Here is a 20,349-nt window from a genome sequence, read left to right as displayed (position 1 = left end):
CCCAGGGAAAGCAGGGCAGCAGAGGAGATGGCCAAGGAAAAGCTCACCCTCAGGGTGTGCATGGAGGAGAATATTCCCAAATTAACCCAGGAAAGGACAGCCCAGCCCAGCCACGTGAGCAGCCAAGCTTAGGCGTCAGGGAGGAAAGTCAGGGCCAGGCTGCCTGCGCCTGGGGCTGCTGGCTGGCAGCATCCCACCAGCAGCACACAGCACAGCTCTTGTCTTCCCAGCCCCAGACACCCAGCAGTGGGCAAAGAAAGAATAATAATGGTCAAAAAATAGCTATAAATAAAAAAGAGAGAGGTGGTGCTGCCACTCTCTGCCCAGGGGCAATACTGTCTCTACCACCCATGAAATGGGGGCACAGGGGAGTGAAGACATTTGTCACCAACAGGTAATGACTTGTGTTCAGTCCCAGGCTGCATCACACGATGCTCACACTTACCCCAGCTTCCATGTGTTGGAAAGGAGGATGTTTGGCCCCTATAAAAACACCTCAGAGACATCAAAGGATGCCCCAGTATCTGTGGCTCACACGTGATGTGCTGGGGAGGGGTGGGAGCGTCCTACTGCTGCGGGGCTTCCCTGTGCCATACAGAGAGACAGGGCAGAGACAGGCGCAGCCAGAGGGGAGTTCAGGCTGTAAGTCAAGGAGCACAGAGAAATAAAGCTGAGAGGTCAGCTGAGGAGCTGGACCATCTGTGCTGAGGGGAAGGGTGCATCCCACCCTCCACACACCTCGACAGAGCCACTGGAAGTTCATTAGGAAAGTGAAAACTCCCGTTGCCTTCTGAATTTTACTGGGTTCCTGTGAAGCAGAAGACACCAGGGAGGGCAGAGATGGGTTGGGGTTGGGATTTTTGGAAGGACAGACCCTGGAGCCTGGGGAGAAAGCGCAGGGTGGCGGCAAAACAAAGCCCTTATTAACTTTGGTCCTGACTTGGGGGTCACACATGTGCTGTTCCTTTTACCTGGAAATGAGGACGTTGATTGGAGCCGACAGCCTGCATCGGTCTCCCCACTGCACATAGCTGTAGCCACAGTAGGGCCCAGTTCCTCAGGCACTTTCCCAAGGGAAGGTTTTAACCTTTCTTCTGAAACAGCTCAGCCCACTTGCAGGGGGGAAAAAGAATTTAAAATAATGGGGTTTTGGCTCAGGGTGCCCAGAGCCCCAGCTGTGACCAGCCCCTGGCTCCTCTGGAGAGGGGACGTGGCAGCAACTGGCAAAAGGAACAGGGTAGAGGCAGCCCAGGGTGCTGGACGGAGCTCAGCACCACACAGCAGCATCCCTCCATCACCCTGACCTGGGGTGAGTATGGGGGGATCAGCAGGGTATGCTGGGCCCCATCCAAATACACCCAGGGCGGCTGCTCAAGCCCATTGCGCCGCTGTGGGTCTGATCCTGCACATCAGTGTTTCAGGGGGGTGCTGGACACAGGAGCTCTGTGGTTTCACTGGTGATTCGATTCTGTGAGCGTCTCTCTGTCATTTCTTGGTTTCAAGTGAGTAGGTAAGATGGTATTGTTGGCTTGGCTCATGTCAGAAGCCTGCTCCAACACACGTCCCACCACTATTACCCCCACCAAGTTCTGCAGTTTCTCTCCCAGCTGAAGACCCCTGAGAAGCCTGTAACAGCCCCTGGCAGAGCCGTGGTCACTTCCTTACCTCATCCCCCCCACCGTAATCACTCTGGGAAGCCTTTGTTTTGGCACATTACCTCTCCAAGATGGTGCCACCAAGAGAGATGGGACACTTTTGTGAGGATGTTTTTGCTCATCTCCTCAGGCAGCAGCTCAGGTGAGGAAGCACAGGGCTGTCTCGGCTCTTTTGGTGCCCCCAGACTTTGCTGGAGCAGGGACAAAAGGGACACATCCCTCCCAGGAGAGGGCAAGGGGCTGGAGGAGGAGGCAGTAGCCCCTGCAACCCATCCCTCACAAAGCCCCCTGGATGCTGTGCAGGGCTGGGCAAGGTCTGGCCCAGTGAAACTGTGGGGTGCTGAGCATCCCCGTACACCCCGTGTGGTGCTGTAGCTGGTGGAGGACCAGGAGAGGGCAGGGTGTGCATCACATTGCCCCAGGGACCCCAGCCCATAGGCGGGGTCAGTAAAATAAACTTCCCAATGCCTGCTTCCCCCCAACACAGCTTTCTGATGCAGAGCAGGCTGGGGTAACCCAGCTCCTGCTGCACAAGCCCCTGCATCCCCCGGGAGCCGCTGCTGGAAGGATGGAGGAGCCCTTACCTGCTGCTTGCTGTTTATTTGAGGAGGCATTTTGCATAATTTATCAGAAAATAACACTTCTTCCCCCACTCCTCACAGCTCAAGGAGCAAAATCATCTCCTGCACGTGGCTACAGTGCGGTGCAGAGGCTTCGGTGCTCCGGGAACGCTGCGGGTTTCCTCCAGCACGCTGAGCTCTCAGTCCCAAACCCACCGCTGGGCTCAGGGCCGGGGGCTCCATGGCTGTTTAACGCAGCTCCAGCACCATCTGCCATGAGCACCAGGTTCGTCCCCGTGGCGCTGGCAGGAGGATGTCACAGCCAGGGTCTGGCTGGGGATGCGGAGCAGCCCCGCAGCTCTCAGCGCCCGCACCGCGTCCGCGCTTCCCTGGTGCGGATGGAGAGATGACCCAGACCGGGGGGACGGACGGACGGACGCGGGAAGCGCCGGCAGCCTCAGTCCAGGGCCAGCGAGGGGATCTTGCAGACGAAGGGGAAGGCTCTGCCACAGGCGTTGTCATTCCAGGAGCGCAGCGCTACCCGCCCCCCCAAATAAACCCCAAGGCGTTAGCCAGCACAAGGTGGAAGGAGGTAACCATGCACCACTCTCCAGACCAGGAGCTCCTGCTGCTGATGGGGGGCTTTCCCAGGGTGTCCCCCTGCTTGGGCTGCTCCCAGCATCCCATCTCTATCCTGGGGATGCTGGTGGGGATGCCTGGCCCTGGCACCAGCACAGGATGGGGAGGGGGGCACTAAACACGTCCCAGTACTCCACAAAGTATCAACAGGTTGCACACGGACAGGGCATTTAGGTACATCCACGAGGTCCAGGTGCCCCTTCACACTCTCCCCAGAAATGTGGGTATGAGGTGGGATTATCACCCAAGCAGAGTCTTCCCTTGGCCTGAGCAAGGGAGGGGAGAGATGATAACCAAGGGGTGTTCCCATGGGCTGCATGGGAGTTTCCCATTCCCAGGGGAGGAGAAATGGGAAAATTTGACCTTTGACTAAATTCAGGAATCCTTTCAAGTGGGTGATGCTTAACTCCTGTCATGGCAGGGGAGAGAGACAGGCTGTGAACTGGGGGAAGGGAGAGTGTGTGTGTATGCACATGTGTGCGTGGTGCAAGAGAAAACACATCCCTTCTCTACGAGGAAATACAGAAAACAATAAGAAACTACTCAAACACAAGCCCTCAGCCTGCCAGCGGCCTCCTCAGCAAGGCACAAGCCATGGCAGATGGGATTTCTTGCCTGCAATTCAGATTTAAGGTGCCCCCAGCCCTGGCCCAGCACTCACCACTGCTGTGCCTGTACCAGATCTGCACACAGTCCTCCTCCTCGGGGATGGAGTGGATCCCGTCGTCGGGCTGGCTGCCGTCCCAGTAGTGGTAGTCGTAGGAGGAGCCGTCGGTCCACTCGAAGTGACCCTCCTGGGGCAGGGTGAGGGGAGAAGGGCACGGCCATGGCAGAGCTGCGCACGCCGGGGATCCCACTGCCGTGTATCCCACATCCCTGTCCCCATACCCGGTGCCACACAGCTCGTTTGGGTTAAAAATCTCACCCCACAAAGCCCCAGCACTCACAGTGGTCCCACCAAGGGAAGCCCAGAAACTCACCCCCACTCAATTGTGTGTTCCTTTTCCCTTTCCCATCCCTTTCCCAAGCATGACAAGCACCCAACATGACATGGTGGTCCCTGTCCTTGGAGACATTATTGGTTTATTCGCTCTGCTTGGGCCCCCAGCACAACACCCCCTCTGTGAATCCACCAGTACAATATGCTGTGAATAATTAGCAATTATTAATCTATTGATCCCAGTAACATTTCTCCTCTGAAAGCAGAGGGGATGGAAGGATGGCTTTGGCTTCCCCCCAGGCACTGTGCAATGGCTCCTTTGCCCCCACCTGATCAAAGGGGTGAAGAAGGAAACCGACCGGGTTTCCAGCAGGAAAAGGCCGGGAAGTGCACATTCCCAAGCTGTTTCCCACGGGATTATGGGATGCTCTCACCTGCCGCAGGTCATTGAGCCCCGTCCAGATGTCGGTGGGGATGCCGGGCACACGGCTGTTCACCAGGTCGTACACGAAGACGTTCTCCTCCCAGCTGGTGAAACAGAGCAACAGGGGGCTGCTGTGGGGTGGGGGACAGTGGGGGGCAGAGCCCCAGGCACCCACCCTGTTGCATGGCCATCCCCCTCTCCTCCCTGCTGCCAGTTGCTGCCCTGAGTCTGCATGAGAGGCACCAGGAGATGGAATGGGGGAAGCCTGTGTAATTGGCTTTGATTTCTATCCCTTTTCCAGGGGTAAAAGATGCGGGTTTGGGGAATTTAGGGCACACTACCCCCTGCCAGGCTGGGAAAAGGCATTTTCTACATCACCCAGGGCATCAGGCTTGACCTGGTGGCTGCTACAGGGAAAGCTTGAGGTGCAGAGGGATGCATGGGGTGCAGAGGATGCTCGGTGTGCCAGAGGTGGGTGGAACACAAGCCTGCAGCTGGCAGAGACTGAGCTGTGGGAAAGGGACCTAGTCCCCATTTCCCCCCCTACCCCCATGCCATACCAGGGTGGGGTGGTGCCTTTCCGTGCCCCTCACCTGTGGATGGAAGCCAGCTTGGCTGACCTGATGCCGATGGAGAACTCTGCACAGTAGAGGTCGGCTTCAGCCCAGGTTTTGTTGATGGGGAAGTACCGGTAGCAGTGGCCTTCGTACTCGGTCCAGAAGAGCGGGCAGGAGTACGCGTGGACGGGCTCAGGCATGGCTGGGGGCAGAGCAGAGGGCATCCGGCAGCTGGGCAAGTGCTTAAAATAAAGGCACTGACCTCTGCTGTGGAAAACCAAGATAAGGGCTCCTCTCCCCTCTCCTGGAGCTGCTGTGCTGGGATGGGAGCTGACAGCTGGGGGCTGATAGGTTATGGCCACGCTCTGACCACCTGCTCCCGAGCAAACCCCCTCCCTGTGTCCCCAGGACAGGCAGATGGAGCTGGGCACGTCCACACACCTTGGGGTTCAGCCCTGGAAATGGCTTCCCACTGCCAGAACCTCCTCCCTCTCCGCTGCCCAGCGTGAGATATGCCCCAAATGGGCCATTTTGGGGAGTGGGAGGTGTTTCTGGAGCCCTCGCTGCTCACAGCGGCGTCAGCGCCTCTTCCCAACCCCCTCCACGTCACACAGGGAGGATGCGGCACACGGGCACCACACCCCCCAACACCAACACACACGGAACCCCAAAACTTGCAAACGTCTCCTTGGCTCCCTGAGGCTTTGAGCCCTGGGGGGCGGCACTGGCTTCCCTGAAGCCAGCCCCAGATCCCCTGGGGGGTCCCAGCCTGGGGTCAGTGGTGCCGCCGGAGCGAGCAGGGGGTGGGGGGTTGGGGGGAGCAGGGCTGCAGCGCACATCGGATGCCATGAAGCTATCCGAGCAGGTAACAGGCTCAAGCCCTGAGAGGTCAGGGCTCCAGTGCTGAGGGGCTGGGGTGGGGGGATGGCTTCCCTGGGGCAGCGGGGACAAAGCCCTGGCAGAGCAGTGCAGGACATGGGGCGGTGAGAGGGGCAGGCATGGGGAAAGGAGAGGGACAGCAAGGGGCCTTTGCAGAGCTGAATCCTTCCCTGCCCCAGGGCAGTAATTTCATGTTTCATCACATGGGGATCTCTGAGTGCTCTGCAAAGGGGCACCAGCCCCCCCAGCCCCTCCTGTCACGCACCCAACAAGCCATAAACACAAAGAGCCTTCCCCCCCCCCCATCCAGGCATGGTGCAGAGGCCGAGCTGACCACCCTTAGCAGCCGCTGTGCCAAACCCCATGGGGCTGCCACCCCATCGCCCCTGCCTCAGGACCCCCTCTCTAACAGAGCCATGGCTGGGAGCAGCTCTGGACCCCTGCCACAAGCCCATGGCCAGCAGCAAGGGGCTCTCCCACCCTTGCCAGCACAAGCTGGGGGCTGCAGAGGGAAGGGGCTGGAGGCAAAAGGAACAGTTTCACACCCAGCCATCCCGGTATCTGGGAGAGTGAAACACACACATCGGTGCTGCTGCAGCAGCAAAGCAGGAGGAGCAGGGGTGCCAGGAGCTGGTGTAAGTCCCTGGGAGCCAAGCCCCCTCCCCACAGGGCACTGGGCATGGGTCCCTGTCCCTGCCAAAAGCAAAGCAACCAAGGGCAGAGGGTCAAACCTGCAGGATGAGACTTCAGCTTCAGAGCATGGCTGCAGAGGAGGCATGGCCCCCCATCCAGGATTGGGCTGGGATCTACTCCTAGCAGCTCCAGGTCACTGCCCACCCCCCTGCCCCCCATGGGCACACCGGGGGTCTGCGGCAGACAGGCACCACCGAGACTTTATTACAGGGGCTGTGAAATGCCTCAAGAAACTCCTCACCTCTGGCAGCACAGTGGCAAAATTCACAGGCTCTGACCCAGCAGCATCCCCAGCAAACGGGGCCCTTCACTCCCAAGTGCTAATTGCAGCAGGCACAAGGTGCCCTGGGTCCAAGATGGGGGTGCCCTGGGTCCAATCCCCCCACAAAAATCCCCCTGGCTTTGTTCAGAGCAGCCAGAACCGAGGCAGAGATGGAGACAGTCCTCCTTTGTTATCCTGTACTGCTTCCCATTAGGTAGCATTAATTTGATGAGCTTCAGAGAGCCAGAGGTGCCTGAAGGAATTTAAGGTTAAATATACCAAAAAGGAAAGTATGGGAGGTCAGCATTTAATTAGCATCTCTGCTCTTGGGTCAGGATCAGAGGCTCTGGCTGTCTCTGGAGAGCCACTGCTCCCAGTTTAACCAGCAGGAATGACTGGGGGTGCAGCTGTATCTGGGGTCTTCAGGGGCTACTTTAGCAGAAGCCCACAAAAAAATAGGATATAGGAAAACCTCACAACCCAAGGCAGCAGCTGCTGGGGGCATTCTGATCTCAAAGGGGACAGGAGAAGCATCTGGGGGCTCTTTAGACTGGACCCTCACTTTTAAGTGCCCACAGCACAGGGCAGGAGCAGCACAGCTGCTGCCGGTGGGATGGGGGCTCCTGGTGACACCAAGTCAGCTCATCCCCTTGTCCCCAAAGTCCTGGTGAGAAGGGATGGCAATAGTCCCACTTCCCTTCACCAAGTTTCAGGCAGCAGTTGTGAGGTCAGGGCCGTGTGTTAATACAGCACCATCCAGACAGAGATGTCCAACCTCAGATGAGGACAAGATCACACATCAGGCAGCTGTTCCCAGCTCAGAAACAAGGATCTGGGGGCAGGAAGAAAACTTTGTGCTCTCTGGATTTGTGGAAGTGCCAACAGAACCAGAGCCTTTCTATTTATTTACTTCCTAGCCAAGACCCACCAGGAAAAATAACTTGTCAAAGTCTTGCAGGAGCTGGCACTGCTCTGCCAAGAAGTTTCCCTTCCAAGTGGCCACTTTCCAGACAGAAATAATTCACCAAGAAAACCCCAGCCACTTTCACATGATATCCTTGGGGGCTTTTGTATTCCAAGATGCTACTGAAGGAGATAAAACACCAACAGCATGGCTCTGACTGGCTCAGTGGGAAGAGCAGGGAGGGTTTCCTGAACAGCTTCATCCCCAGGCACAAGGCTGCCTCATCTCCAGCAGATTTGAGGTGGGAAGTTTGGAGATGGGACAAGGTTGGCAAGAGATGCTTGTTCATGGAAGACTCCTTGGGGGACTGCAGCTCTGCCAAAGGGCTTTGGGCAGCAGGCTGGACCAAGTCAGTGCTGGCAGCAGATGCTCTTCTTGCTGCAGAGCATTGATGGGCTCTGTTTTGTTAACAGCTGATGACTTATCAAAGAGCTTAGAGATATCAGGAGACACCTCACCAAAAGGCTTGGTCTTGAAAGTTGGCTCACCCCTAAGGTAGTGCTGCCATCTGACCTGGAAAAGCAAACCCCTCTTCAGCTCTTGGCAAGCAGCTGGGCTTGGAGGGCGTCCATCAACGCCCAAGAGGCTTGTCTGAAGCGGATGCCAACAGAGAAGAGCTGAGGAGATCCCTGTCGCATGCAAGCTGGGTCCTTCCCTGGGCAGAGCTGCAGGCAAAGCCCCTCCAAGGGCTGCGATGGGTGGGGTGAGGGGCAGGGAGCCCAGCCTGTGGTTGGAGCCAGGGCTCAGGACAACATCCTGGTGCTCACCCACACAGGGGACCTGCTCAGGACCCCGGGCAGGACTAGCTGCACAGCTTTACCATGCGCTGGCACTGCCAGAGCAGCAGCAGTTACAGGGGATGAGTGAGCCAGCAGCCATGGGGCAGGGCAGCCCCAGGACCCCCTGCGACAGGTTTGGCAGGAGCAGCCTGTAGCAAGGCTGGGGAAGCCAGCAGAGCCAGACCTCCATCCCACCACACCTGCCAGCCCACTGCCTCCTCAATCCATGGACCCAAAGGAGCAGCATCAGAGCAGGGATGCAGCAGCAGGAGCGTGCAAGCAGTGCTGCTGTGCAGTGCTGAGGGTCACCCACAGCTTTAGGAGCAGGTCCCCAAGCCCTGACACCATCCTGTGATGGAGACACAATCCCACCTTGATGTGATTCACAGTATTTGTCTGCCTTTGACAGATGAAAACGTCTTGTTTTTAGCACCCACCTTTGACAGGAGCAGCTCACAGGAGGGCTGTTTGTGCCGGGGGCGGATGGAGCAGGAGGGGACAGGATGCACAGACACACAGACATGAAGCTCAGTTAAGAGCTGGGTGGTATTTAACCCACTCCGATGTGTTTTTGCAGCAGACATTACGGATTCCCATGTAAAACTTCAAGCCCTAGGTCAGACCTGTTGGAAATCACATCCCTCCACACAGAGGGTTTGGCTCTGCTAGAGCCTATGACAGAACCAAGCTGGATTTTAACAGCTTCTGATCTTCCACCTCGTCTGTTTGGAGTGGCCAGGCTCCAGCAGGCGCCAGCAGCAGCCCCCCTGCAGCCAGCACTGATAGGAGTTATCTTGAAGGGGCTTTTTTTTCCCCTCCTTAATTAGTTTTGGCAAAGCTCCCACGGATTAGGCGTCTGGCAGGGAAGCTGGGCTTGTGTCCATCCTTCTCACGGCCTCACTGCACGGCGCTTCCAGAGCCCCCACTTCACTCACATCCCCCCAGAAACCGAATGGGGCACGAAGGAACCTGGAGCAGAGACTTGGCTGTGTCACCCCCAGAACAAGTCTGCAAGAGCCCTGAGTGACATGAAGCAGCCACAGCCACTGACCGCTCGAGAAGGGGAACAAGGACTGGGGGGGTGTCACTTATTACTGCTCACTTTGCACACACAGTGAGTGTCAGTAATTAAACAGGGAGCCACGGTGCCATTGCCTGCCCTGCCAGGAGTGTCCATCCACACACTTACTACTGGTCCTGCCACCCACGCTGGACCCATGCATGAAGGGCCACGGGGCACCCCAAAGAAGGGAAGGGCCACAGCACCCCATGAAGACACAAGGGCCCATGGGGCACTCCAAGGAAGGGACCACAGCACCCCATGAAGAAGGAAGGGCCCACAGAGCACCCTGAAGAAAGGCTACGGCACCCCAAAGAAGGCACCCCATGAAGAAGGGAAGGGTCGGGGACACTGTCCCACACCAACATGGGGAAACAAAGCTGGAGCAGAGACAGGAGATGGAGAAGGAGACCGGGACCCCTCCTGGCACATCCCCCCCAGCGCAGAAACAGCCAGCTGCTCTCGGGGGGTTGGGGGTGGCGGCACTCGGGCCAGGGGCTGCCCCGCCGGAGGCTCCGCTGCGCTCCCCGGCGCCAACCCCCGCACTCACCTTGGCTGATCTTGATGTTGGTCTGCGGGAAGGCCCGGGCGGCGAGCAGCGCGGCGGCCAGCAGCCCGCACACGGCCCAGCCGGTGCCCATGGCGGGGAGCGAGGACGCGGCGCTGCCCCGGCTCCGCGGGCGGCCGGGTGCGGGGCTACCGGCGGGCGCGGGACCTCCGGGCTGTGCGGGGAGGAGGCTGCCGGCGCGGCGGTGGATATAGGCGCGGTGCTGCTCCCTCCCCCCGGCGGCACACGCCCCCACCCCACCCCCAGCTGAGCCCGGACGCGCTCATTGCATCCACACTCCCTATCCCACCCCCGGCTGAGCACGGACGCGCTCATTGCATCCACATTCCCTATCCCACCCCCGGCTGAGCACGGACCCGCTCATTGCATCCACACCCCCGCGACCACCGCAGGGACCTTTGCCCGGACTTTGCCCGCGGCCAGGCTGGGGATGGGGGTGTCTGTGCCCCAAGACCCTTTGTCACAAGCTGGAGGCTGCAGGGAAGCACAGAAACCCCCTCTCTGCCCCACAGCCCCCCCTTCCCCAGCTGAGGCGTGATGCCGTGTCCCCCCGCCGTGCTGGCTGCCCTCCCCTGCGGGGATACCCTTTACTGGTGGGATGCCCAAAATTGGTGCCCCTCCCGCCGGTTCCAACACAGGGCAGTGGGCTGGGGACAGGGGGGGACCCAGGCTGCAATGTGGAGAGGGGGGTTTAGCCCCTCACCATCCCGTCTGTGGTCGCCGTTGGTCTTTAACGAGCGATCAATTCGCTTCGAGGGACAGGGAACACGGGGTGCCGGGGGCTCCCCGGCTGCTCCAGGACATCTCCCTGGCCGGGCTGTGGGGACTGAGCAGCCCAGCAACAGCAGGATCCCTTTGGCACCAGGCAGCAGCCAGTACTGACCGTCAGTTTGGGCTGGAATGTCTCCTTTCTGTGTGTTTGGGGTTTTTTTTTTAATAAACTCGAGATTTTAAACAGTCTGGTGTAAAGGGGAACAGGATCAGCACAAGCTCCAATCCTGCTCCATTTCCAGCGTTGGATGAAGGGCTGAGGAGCACACTCAGTGCTTCCCTTTGCTTCCTTAGCTACAGATCAGCATTTCCTGGGACTTCTATTGAGATGAGCCGTATTCACAGGCAAGGTTCAAGTAGAAACACTTTGAGGTGGCGCAAAGCTTTAGGTGTAGGGCAGCATCCAGACTCACTCCGGGAGCAGTAACTCCATCGCTTGGATGGACTGAATTTCCTCTGCATTCCACAAAACCCTTCAAGGAAACTCCCCCTGTGCTGCCCCATACGCTGAGCTGGGAGGGCACAGCTCCAGGAGAAGCCTATGGGTGTGTCAGACCACTAACAACGAAGGAACTGGGGACACGGGAGCCAAGGGGAGCCTTCTCCCTTCCTGGCTGCACCGCGTCCCCAGATAAAACCAGCAAGCGGTGGAACAAACCTCCCAGAGCGTGTTAACCTACTCCCAAAGCACCAATATTTCCGCTTTAAAACCAAGCTGAGGTGCAGAGAAACTTTAATCCTCTTTCCAATGACAGACCCACGGCCGCAGCATCCCCCCACCAAGCGCAGGCGGGAGCACCGAGCCCCCCGGGCTGCCCCCCGGGCTGTCCCCTGTGCCGGCGGCTCCGTGCCCGGGGCAGCAGCTGGGCACCAGCTTCGCTCCCAGCAAAGTCCCTGCACGTCGTGCACGCAGAGCCGGCTGGTGCCGCAGCTGCACTGAGGGTTCCCTCCCTGTTTCCCAAACTGAGGGGGGTGCTTTCCCAGCCCGGAGCAGCCCTGGGAGCACAGCCACGTCTCGCTCATTCAGCTCCACTCCCCTCCAACCCCCGCACTGTTTTCTGCTGGCTCTCCAGGTCGGGAGCGCCTCAGTGGGCTTCAGTTCTGCTGTTACGGACCTTCCCTCGGGGCTTCCTGGCCAGCTTGGGGCAGTGTGTGTACAGGACACCCCATTCCCTGGGAATCCCAGAGCTCCAAGGACAGGCTCACATTTCATCCCCAGCGCTCGAGCACAGCCCAGGGCACGTCCCAGCTCGGCATTGCCAGATGCCCACAGCTGGTGCTGGGGCCTGCAGACCCCACGTGGGAGGATATTAATGTCGGTGGCAGCGGCTGCTGAAGCCACAGCCCCTCCTCTGAGCCTTTCCCAGCTACGGGGCGAGATCCAGCTCCCACGGTGCCTGTTTGCCCAGGACTCCCCATGGGCTCCTTCCCCACCGTGATGTATTGATGAGACAAACTCGGAGGGAGCCAGAGAACAGATTTGCTATCAACCTGGCTGCAGGACACAGAAGGACTTTCACCTTGCAGAGAGGCTGTTTAGAACTGAAGCCCCTGGTGACAGAAGATGCCCACAGACAGCCCTGTGCAGCCCCCAGCCCCGTTGTGCCATCACACAGAGCAGCAGGGAGCGAGGGTGAACACAGGGGGACAGCCTGCACGACCCCACCGACAAGGGAAGCTCCCACCTGTGCTCACCCCCAGCCACAGCAACAGGACGATGGTTCAGCAACAAGGTCACTGAGGCCACACAGAGAGCAGAGGTTTGCTCCTGGGCAGCTGACAGGGACCCTGGGACTAGTGCAGCTGCAGGAAGGCTCTGCCCCATGAGGAGGGGGAGTAGGCCAGGGGTCCAGGATGCTGCAGAGGCCACACGCTGCTGCCAGCAATCTCCATGGTGACCCTGGGAGCAGGACACGGCCCTTCCCCACCTCCTCTTCTGGATCACCCCAGCACTGATGGGGTGGCAGAGCCCCCCATCCCTACCACCCTGCAGCATGCCAGCCCAACAAGGATAGATACACGCTGCTGAAGACAGAACAGACCCTTCTCCATGATGAAGACATGGAAAGACAAGACAGCCATGGGTCAGAACAGCTCTCCTCAGGGCCAGGTCCTTGGGTGTTTCTGGGTGACAGCATGCACTTGACTCGCTCTCCTGACCCATCTCCATCCACAGGTCCCTGGGTTCTATCAAATCACTCCCAGTTCATCTGCAGTGAGTAACACAGGGGCAAATCCCAACACTAAGGCCAGAAACACAACTGATGGAACTCCACCTGACGCTGGATTGTGCTACAACACGTGTCACCCCAGCCCAAAAGGGCACAATTAAATAGAATTTTATTTTCAATAAATATACAACCTGCATCATACCAGACAACACGCTGTGAAAAAAGAAAACGTACAGAAGCAATCGACAGGACAGCTTGGCTGTAGCTGAGTTCACTTGGTGGCCTGGAAAACTACCTGGGTTAACACACACAACACCGAGAGAGCCGCTGCGATCGGGGAGAGAATTAGAACCCTGGGGTTTGGGTCTTCTGAACGGCACAGCTCCCCGGGGCAGGTCTCTTCTGCAGGTGTGAGAAGAGAGGAGCTGGCTTTCCCGGGATGGATGCTACTGGAAATGTTTACTTTGCTATATCATCACTGTATCTACTGGACGCACACAGACCGCTATGGAGAGCGGCAGGTCTCACCGCCGCCGCGACACTGGATCCGCCTGACGAGGGGCCCCGCGCACACGCGCCTGCCCCGGCACACAAATGCACGTGTACGTACGTACTAACAGGAGCTGTTACTAGTACAAGGACGAAACTGGAGTCAGAATTTCACCACAGGTTTACCATTGAAAAAAATACTCTAGCCTAATTACCACGTTCACTGACGAGAGCACACGGGTACTTATATCTCGTAGAGGATGAGCCATGGATTTGGACTGGAAGGACAGCGGAGGCAACTCCCAACTCTTCCTCCTGCTCAGTGCTTCCCTCCGTGCCCAGCCCATGCTCCGCAGAACAGCTGAGCGGTGCCGGGTGCGAGCAGCGAGAGGTCCGGCCGGCCGGGCCGCCGTGGCCCCAGGGGAACGGCCGGGACCCGGTGGGACATGGTTCGCAGGGGCCAACACGGCCGGTCGGGTGCCGGCAGCCACGTCAATCCAACGGAGCTGCCGTGGGGTGCGTTAGGGTGTGAGGTGGGGTGTTTCGGTCGGTGGTTTGTTTTTTGCTTCCCCTCGTCCGCCTGCTTGGTCTGGCTGCTGTTGGTTGTCCACCTCATGTTACCTCCAGGGATGCCGGAGAGACGCGGTCGCACTCCTCCCGGGAGCGCAGGCTGTGCCATTGCTCCACGGCTGTCCGGTGCGCGTTGAGCATCCGGCGCCAGTGGTTGGACTCGGGGGCGCCCGTGGAGTACTGCCCGATCACGATCCTCCCGATGAAGTCGTTGCTGCTCTTCACGTTGTGCCCGTACACTGGGGAGAGCAGAAAGACACCGGTCAAGGCAGAAGCATCGGTTGTCCGCCCACACCCCTGCCCCTGGAAAGGTGAACACACCGTGAGTGCCCCCTCACCCAGCACATCTGGCATGGAACTCAGCACCCCCAGCGTTAGGGGCTGAGGCAGGAGGCTGGAAGGAGTAAGATAAGCTGTGCTACAGATTGAAATACTGCTCAAACACACAGGAGACAAATTACGGTAGAAATAAGTGATGCAGAACTGGTTTGAGTGGGCAGGGCTCTAAGGTCCCCAGTTGCACCCCTGCAATGGACAGGGACACCCTCTGCTAGCCCAGGGTGCCCAAAGCCCCGTCTGACCTGGTCTTGAAGGAGAATTACAGGGTGCAGAGAAAAGCTCTGCCTGGGTGTAGGGAAGCACCGAAGGCAGCCAAGCAGGGTAGAGGAAGCAGCAGCATCCCAAGCTGTCCTCCTCCAGCCTGAGTACTGTGACATGTTCCAGCGCCAATCCGGATCTCTCTGGACTCGGAGACCAGAATCACACATGGATGGGCTCAGCACAGGGGCTACACAGGGGAATCAGCTTGTTAAAAGGGTAGAGAATGGCAGGACAAGGGGGATGGATTAAAGCTAAAGGAAGGAAGGTTTAAATTAGTATTAGGGGGAAGTTTTTTTACAGAGAGAAGGGTGAGGGGCTGGAACAGGCTGCCCAGAGAGGGGGTGGATGCCTTGTCCCTGGGGTGTTCAAAGCCAGGTTGGATGGGGCCCTGGGCAACCTTGTGTAGCTCCAGGCCTGGAGGTTGGTGTCCTTGCCTGTGGCAGGGGAGTTGGAGCTCTGTGACCATTGGGGTCCCTTCCAACCCAGACCATTCTATGATTCTATGATTCTGTGAATTGCCCATCCCAGCGTCACTGCTGCAGCTCCTTAAAAGTCCAGGAAAGCCACCAAGGGAGAGACATCAACCCAACACCCCATCCTTCGGATCAGCCCAGGCTCCAGGAACAAAAGATCACGGACTCCAACGATGGCCCTGACCCTGAGCACGGCCAGGAGCTCCCGCCGGAGCAGAGCGACAGCGCCTGGTGCTCTGCGAACCACAGGAGCCGCTCCAGCTCATTAGAAAGCTGAACAAAAAGCCTGTGCGAGCTGCAGCCAGGGTACCCACCGGCACCGGCTGGGAGATTAAGGATTAAAAATCCTCCTCAGGAAAGCAAGGGATTTCTAAGAACAAATGTCTGCAGGGGCTCTGAACCCAGCCCGGCTTCTGCAGCGAGTTCAAAGGAGCCATGTGCCACCAGGACTGCCGGCATCACCAGCTCTCTGGGGGCTGCTGGGAACAAAGCCAGGTCTGGGATGCCCGGCAGCAGCACCCCCAATGCAGCGTGCACCCCTCCAGCAAGCACCCGGCTTCACTTCTCACCACACATCTCCACAAGGCTGTGTGTTTCCCATTGTAATACATCCCATGGTTAATTAGTATTATTTTAACGGGCTACTCGACACCAGTAGCACCAGTACAGGGTCTTGTGGTGGGTGACCCAGCTGCCACCCATTGGTGCAGCCCCAAAAATCAGGCTGTGCCAGGCTATGCCTGGCTCTGTACCTGCTGACAGCTCTGGCACACAGTTTACGGGCAGGGATGCTCCTGCTCATCAAGCATCCTGGGGAGTGTTTGGTATCACTGATCCTTCTAACACCCACGGCATTTCTCCCAGTAATCACACTAAAAACAATTAATAACATCCCCCTGAAGCTCAAAGTGTTTCCAGTCTATCCTCAAACCAGTTAAAAATGCCCTGGGGTGCCCTGCCCCGTTGGGAAGGCTGCGTCTCTCCTGAACCAAGGGGCGATGCTGCCCCATCCCCATGCCCCCCCTCAGGAGGCCAGGCAGGTGTTACTCCTTAAGGCCACCTTCTGAGGATGCAGGGAGGAATTCTAAGCCACCCACCTCCAATTAGCACGCAGCCTGCCAGAGTTATTAACGAGTTCTCCTACAAGGCAATGGATCATGAGTGGAGCTTGCCTGGCTGTGCTGCACACCCTGCTGTGATTTATTACCCCAGAGAAGATGAACTCTGTGATATAATCACACAGGAGTACCCCCAAAACTAACACCTCCCTCATTTCTGGCACAGGGTGTTTATTTTTACTTCCTCCTTCTTCCCCAGAATGAAAGGAGATGCAACCCAATCCTGGGGCATGAACCAAGTAATTTAAGCCAAGAAGCCTGGAAATTAATCACAGGGCAAATTAACGGTGGGGAAGTACCCCAGACAGAGCAGTTCTTCAGAACCAGTCCCTGCTGGGCTGTAAAAGGAGTGGCTGTGCCAACTTCGGAGACCTGTTACTTTACCCTCCATCCAAATAGTTTGAATTCTTGTACAGCACCTTCCTAATCTCAGTGTGTCTGCTAATCAGCGCGTTAATTGGGTATTAATGGGCTAATGGCACAAGCATTGCTGCTTCTATCCATACCTCTTCCCAAGGCCAAATCCTTCCACGGGGCTGGAAGAGACAGTGTGAGATCTGTGCTCAGGCTGACCAAACTCAGAGCTTCTCAAAAGGTGAGAGGTCTTTGTGTGCCAAAAATGCAGCTTCCCTCCTCAGTGCACGAGCCTCTAAAGCTCAAGGAGGTGCCCTTCTCAGGGGCTAATTGCTCCATCCCACTCTTAAAACAGCTGATGGTTGCTGGGCAGGTTTATGGTGGTTGACAGCACGGGGCTGTCACACAGACCTTACCCAGGAGAAGGTTCTGAAGTTGGCACAGCAAAAATAAACCCTTTTCTTTGCTCACATCCCTTTTCCCCTGCTGCTGTCACCGGTTCTTCCTTTCTTTGGGAAGGAAAAGGATGGGAGAGGAGCCGAAAACTGAGGCTGGCCATGCCATGGGTGTGGAGCGAGCAGCATCCCCAATGTCTGAGCATTCCCAATGTCTGAGCATCCCCACTGTCTGAGCATCCCCCTTCCAACCTCTGAAAGAAGCTCAGAGTAGATTTCAGATTAAATCCACTCCTGGCCACAAAAACCCGCCAGGAACTCCACAGAGCTGCTCAGGATCAGAAAATGAGATAATTATCATTTGGGGTTTTCAGACTGACCCAGACTCTGGTTATGGCCAGGTAGCCACTGCTTTCCATTTAAGAAACCTACTTTCCTGACACAAACTACACACCTGATCTCAGGAGCTCTTTCCCGACCGCTGCAGTAATTCACACAATAGCAACATCCATTTCCAGGCCAACGCAGAGCAAAAAGCAATTAAGGCAGCAGAGGTCAAAGTAATTCCTTCTGCAGCTGCTCTTTACTCAGGAATGCATTTGGGAACAGAAAGGCTGCTTTAAAAAAAAATCTCTTTATAATAGAAAATGCTGAAATATAAAGGAGAATTGGGTCCACTTCTGCCCGTTAAAAGGGCTGAATTCTTGTGGACAAGTAATGGGATGTAAATAAAACATGTTGGTGTCATGTTCTGATTGATGCAGCGTTCCTCAATGGTTGGTACTGAACTTATGGAGCTGCATGGAGCTTATTTGGGGTAGGGCCCATGTCCCTGCTGTGTGGGAGGGGTGGCTGGGTCGCACCCCCAGCCCGGGTGCTGTGCTCACGGCCATGATGAGCTGCAGGGCACGGCAGACAGTGGGCATGGCACAGCCCCAAGGTGCCCCACAACAGGGACTGCCAGGAGACACAACAGGACTCGGAGCTCTGGCATTTCAGCTCGAGGTACAACTCCAGCCTGAGCTTCTCCCCCTTGTCTCCTTCCCATGCCGGACATGTGGAATCGCCCTTTGCCCATCCACAGCTCTGCATGTGGCTGTGTGATCTGGCACTTGCCCCGGCCCATGAGGCTGCCTGGGGGGAACCAGCCCTGGCACCAGATCCAGCCAGGATGCCCTGCACCTTCCCTGCTCTTCAACACCAAGACCTGACAACTGCATGTCCATGAGCTGCCTGCAATCTGGGACCTGTGTGCAGTGGTAAAACTGAAGCTGGTGTTTCAGAACCTGATTCAGCCTCTGCCTGACCGTATCAGCAGCCTGGGGATGACTTGGAAGGAGCAGTAATTCAGGAAGTGCCCATAAGACAACTTTGTACCATCTCTGAGATGGGAGACAAGGTTCCCACAGAAGCACCTTGCTCAGCTGGGGCCACAGCCCCCTTCTTTAGGAGAAAAAGATCCCCTCAACTCCCAGAGAGCTCCAGGACAAGTGATTCCTGCCACGCCTGCAATGAGGGATGGTTATTACCTATGGCAGCTTGCTTGAAGAATCTAATTTTGCCTTCTAAGCAAGCAACAGCTCGGCTCGGGAAGCATCAGCACCTTGCTGCTGTCAGCAGGACTAACAGCGTTTCACTCCCCCCCATCAGAGCAACAAGCCCGCTGCAAACAGCCAAACCCAGCCCTGGAGCATCCTCGCCGTGGGACCCCGTGCCAGCACTGGGGCTGCAGACCCCACTCAGCATTTCCAACTGACCCTCGCCATCACCAGCACTACCGTGGACACCAGGAAGGCACAGGTGGGGAGCTGGAGGATGGAGAGGGAGCGGGACCTTCCTCCCTGCAGAAGGGTTCTGATGCCTGCACGTGGTACCCACTGCAGAGAGGCTCTGCCCCATGCCAGGCGTGGTCTCTAGGAGGCCACAATCTCCCTGTGCCCCTCTCCCATCGCCCCAGGAGCGGGAGATGTCCTCACAAGACCTGCTGGGTCACCCTGCGTAGCCACAGGACAGGGGGCAAAGCTGTGGGGATGGCAGGAGGCACCAGCCAGGAGCACTCAGCTCTCCCTAGGTACCCGAGCACAGACCATATGGTGCCCAGTGCATAAATACATGAAGGATCTGTAATGCCAGGCACAAATTCTGATCTAAATTAAACAGGTACAAATCCCCACAAAGTCCAGTGCTGACATCAGTGTCTTTCTCCTGTCTTTCCCAGCTGGCTCAGGTAGGATTACACAGGTTTTGGCACAGATTAGATTCTGTTTCTCAGCTCCAGATGTGCAGACTGTACAGACAGAAACACACAAGAAGTAGTCATTTTCCAGCAGCAACTTGCCTAATTACCCATCCATCTAAGAGATGCTGCAGTGCCCAACACCACAGCGCTTCAGAAACCACTTCTTCTTCCCACATTCGGGCAGAAAGAGTTTCATTCGCCTCCTATATTAGAGGAGATATTTTATTTCCCCCCATATCTGTGTGGAAGGGACAAGGCAGCTGAGGATTTCTGTGGGGAACAAAAAGCCCCAGGAGAAGCAAGAGATGAGCACTGGAAGCAGAGAGTCAAAGTGCTGATGGGGAACGACCCCAGACGTTGGCATCCCTGCAGAGGGGCACAGGAGGGGCACGGGCAGGCGATGCCAACGCCTCAAGGTCACGCTGTCACCCAGCCCAGCAAAGCAGATCTCAGGTGTATTTCTGGAGAGGCCTGAGGACAAAACCATGAACAGCCTTCAGCCCGCTCAGCTAATTGGGGCATTTGGAAATCAGCCTGGTAATTAAAAAAAATGCCACTGAGAATGGTATGCTCAAACAGGCAGTATTGCTTCGAAAAGAGAGTATTCCAGTGAAAGCAAACCAAACTATCCAGAACTGCACACCACACCAACAAGGACAGGGGGTTTTCCCCTCCTCTAAAAACTCAAACTTCATTAGATGGTCCTGAAATTGTCCTAAAGGCCTGGGGAAAGGGACAATGAGCCAACAGAGGAGCTGGGTGTGTTGCTGTTGAGCAGCACTCTGTTGGTTTAATCAAGCACTGCCTACTAAGTGGAAGTTGATAGAGCATCAAAGTGACCTGGGGGTCTGCAGAAACACGTGGCTACTACAGCATTGAAACCATGGGTGTAGGTGTGCAAGGCTCCCTGTTCAACAACACTCCCTCCAGAATCAGATACTTAGAGAAATAAATTCTAAAAATGGTCCTAAATCCGTATAGAAAATACAGAATCAGGGAATCTTTAAGAACCTCTAAGACCATAAAGTCCAACCATCTCCCTCGAGGAGCAAAGCCTGCTCCCCTCCCCTGGGCAGAGCATCCTGTCCACAGTGCCCAAAGCACAAGAATGAGTTTCTCCCCTCTTTGGGGACGCCTCTTGCTTCCCAAGCCCTACAGATCCTGTCACCTAAACACGTTCAAGAGCTTG

The 20,349-nt window shown here is 56.9% G+C and overlaps 2 protein-coding genes across 2 annotated transcripts in view; both read right to left on the bottom strand.

Moving 5' to 3' along the window:
- Positions 1 to 2,672: 2,672 nt before the first annotated feature.
- CLEC19A (C-type lectin domain containing 19A) lies at positions 2,673 to 10,053 on the bottom strand (the record flags this gene model as incomplete). The annotated part of the gene is made up of 5 exons (XM_084270984.1): positions 2,673 to 2,752; positions 3,516 to 3,648; positions 4,229 to 4,322; positions 4,812 to 4,977; positions 9,963 to 10,053. The coding sequence occupies 5 exons, from the start codon at positions 10,051 to 10,053 to the stop codon at positions 2,673 to 2,675; spliced, it is 564 nt and encodes a 187-aa protein (XP_084127110.1).
- A 3,970-nt stretch (positions 10,054 to 14,023) lies between these two features.
- SYT17 (synaptotagmin 17) overlaps positions 14,024 to 20,349 on the bottom strand; it is a gene marked incomplete at both ends in the record, with an annotated part of 31,977 nt that continues 25,651 nt past the window's right edge. Inside the window, one exon of the mRNA XM_084271215.1 lies at positions 14,024 to 14,220. Within this exon, the coding sequence (XP_084127341.1) occupies positions 14,024 to 14,220 (197 nt within the window). The remainder of the gene's footprint in view (positions 14,221 to 20,349) is intronic.

This window comes from Gallinula chloropus (assembly GCF_964237585.1).
Source record: "Gallinula chloropus genome assembly, chromosome: 15".
In the NCBI taxonomy this organism is placed as follows: Eukaryota; Metazoa; Chordata; class Aves; order Gruiformes; family Rallidae; genus Gallinula; species Gallinula chloropus.
The sequence above is the reverse complement of the archived record's forward strand: the minus strand, read 5'-3'. Positions and strand labels throughout refer to the sequence as shown.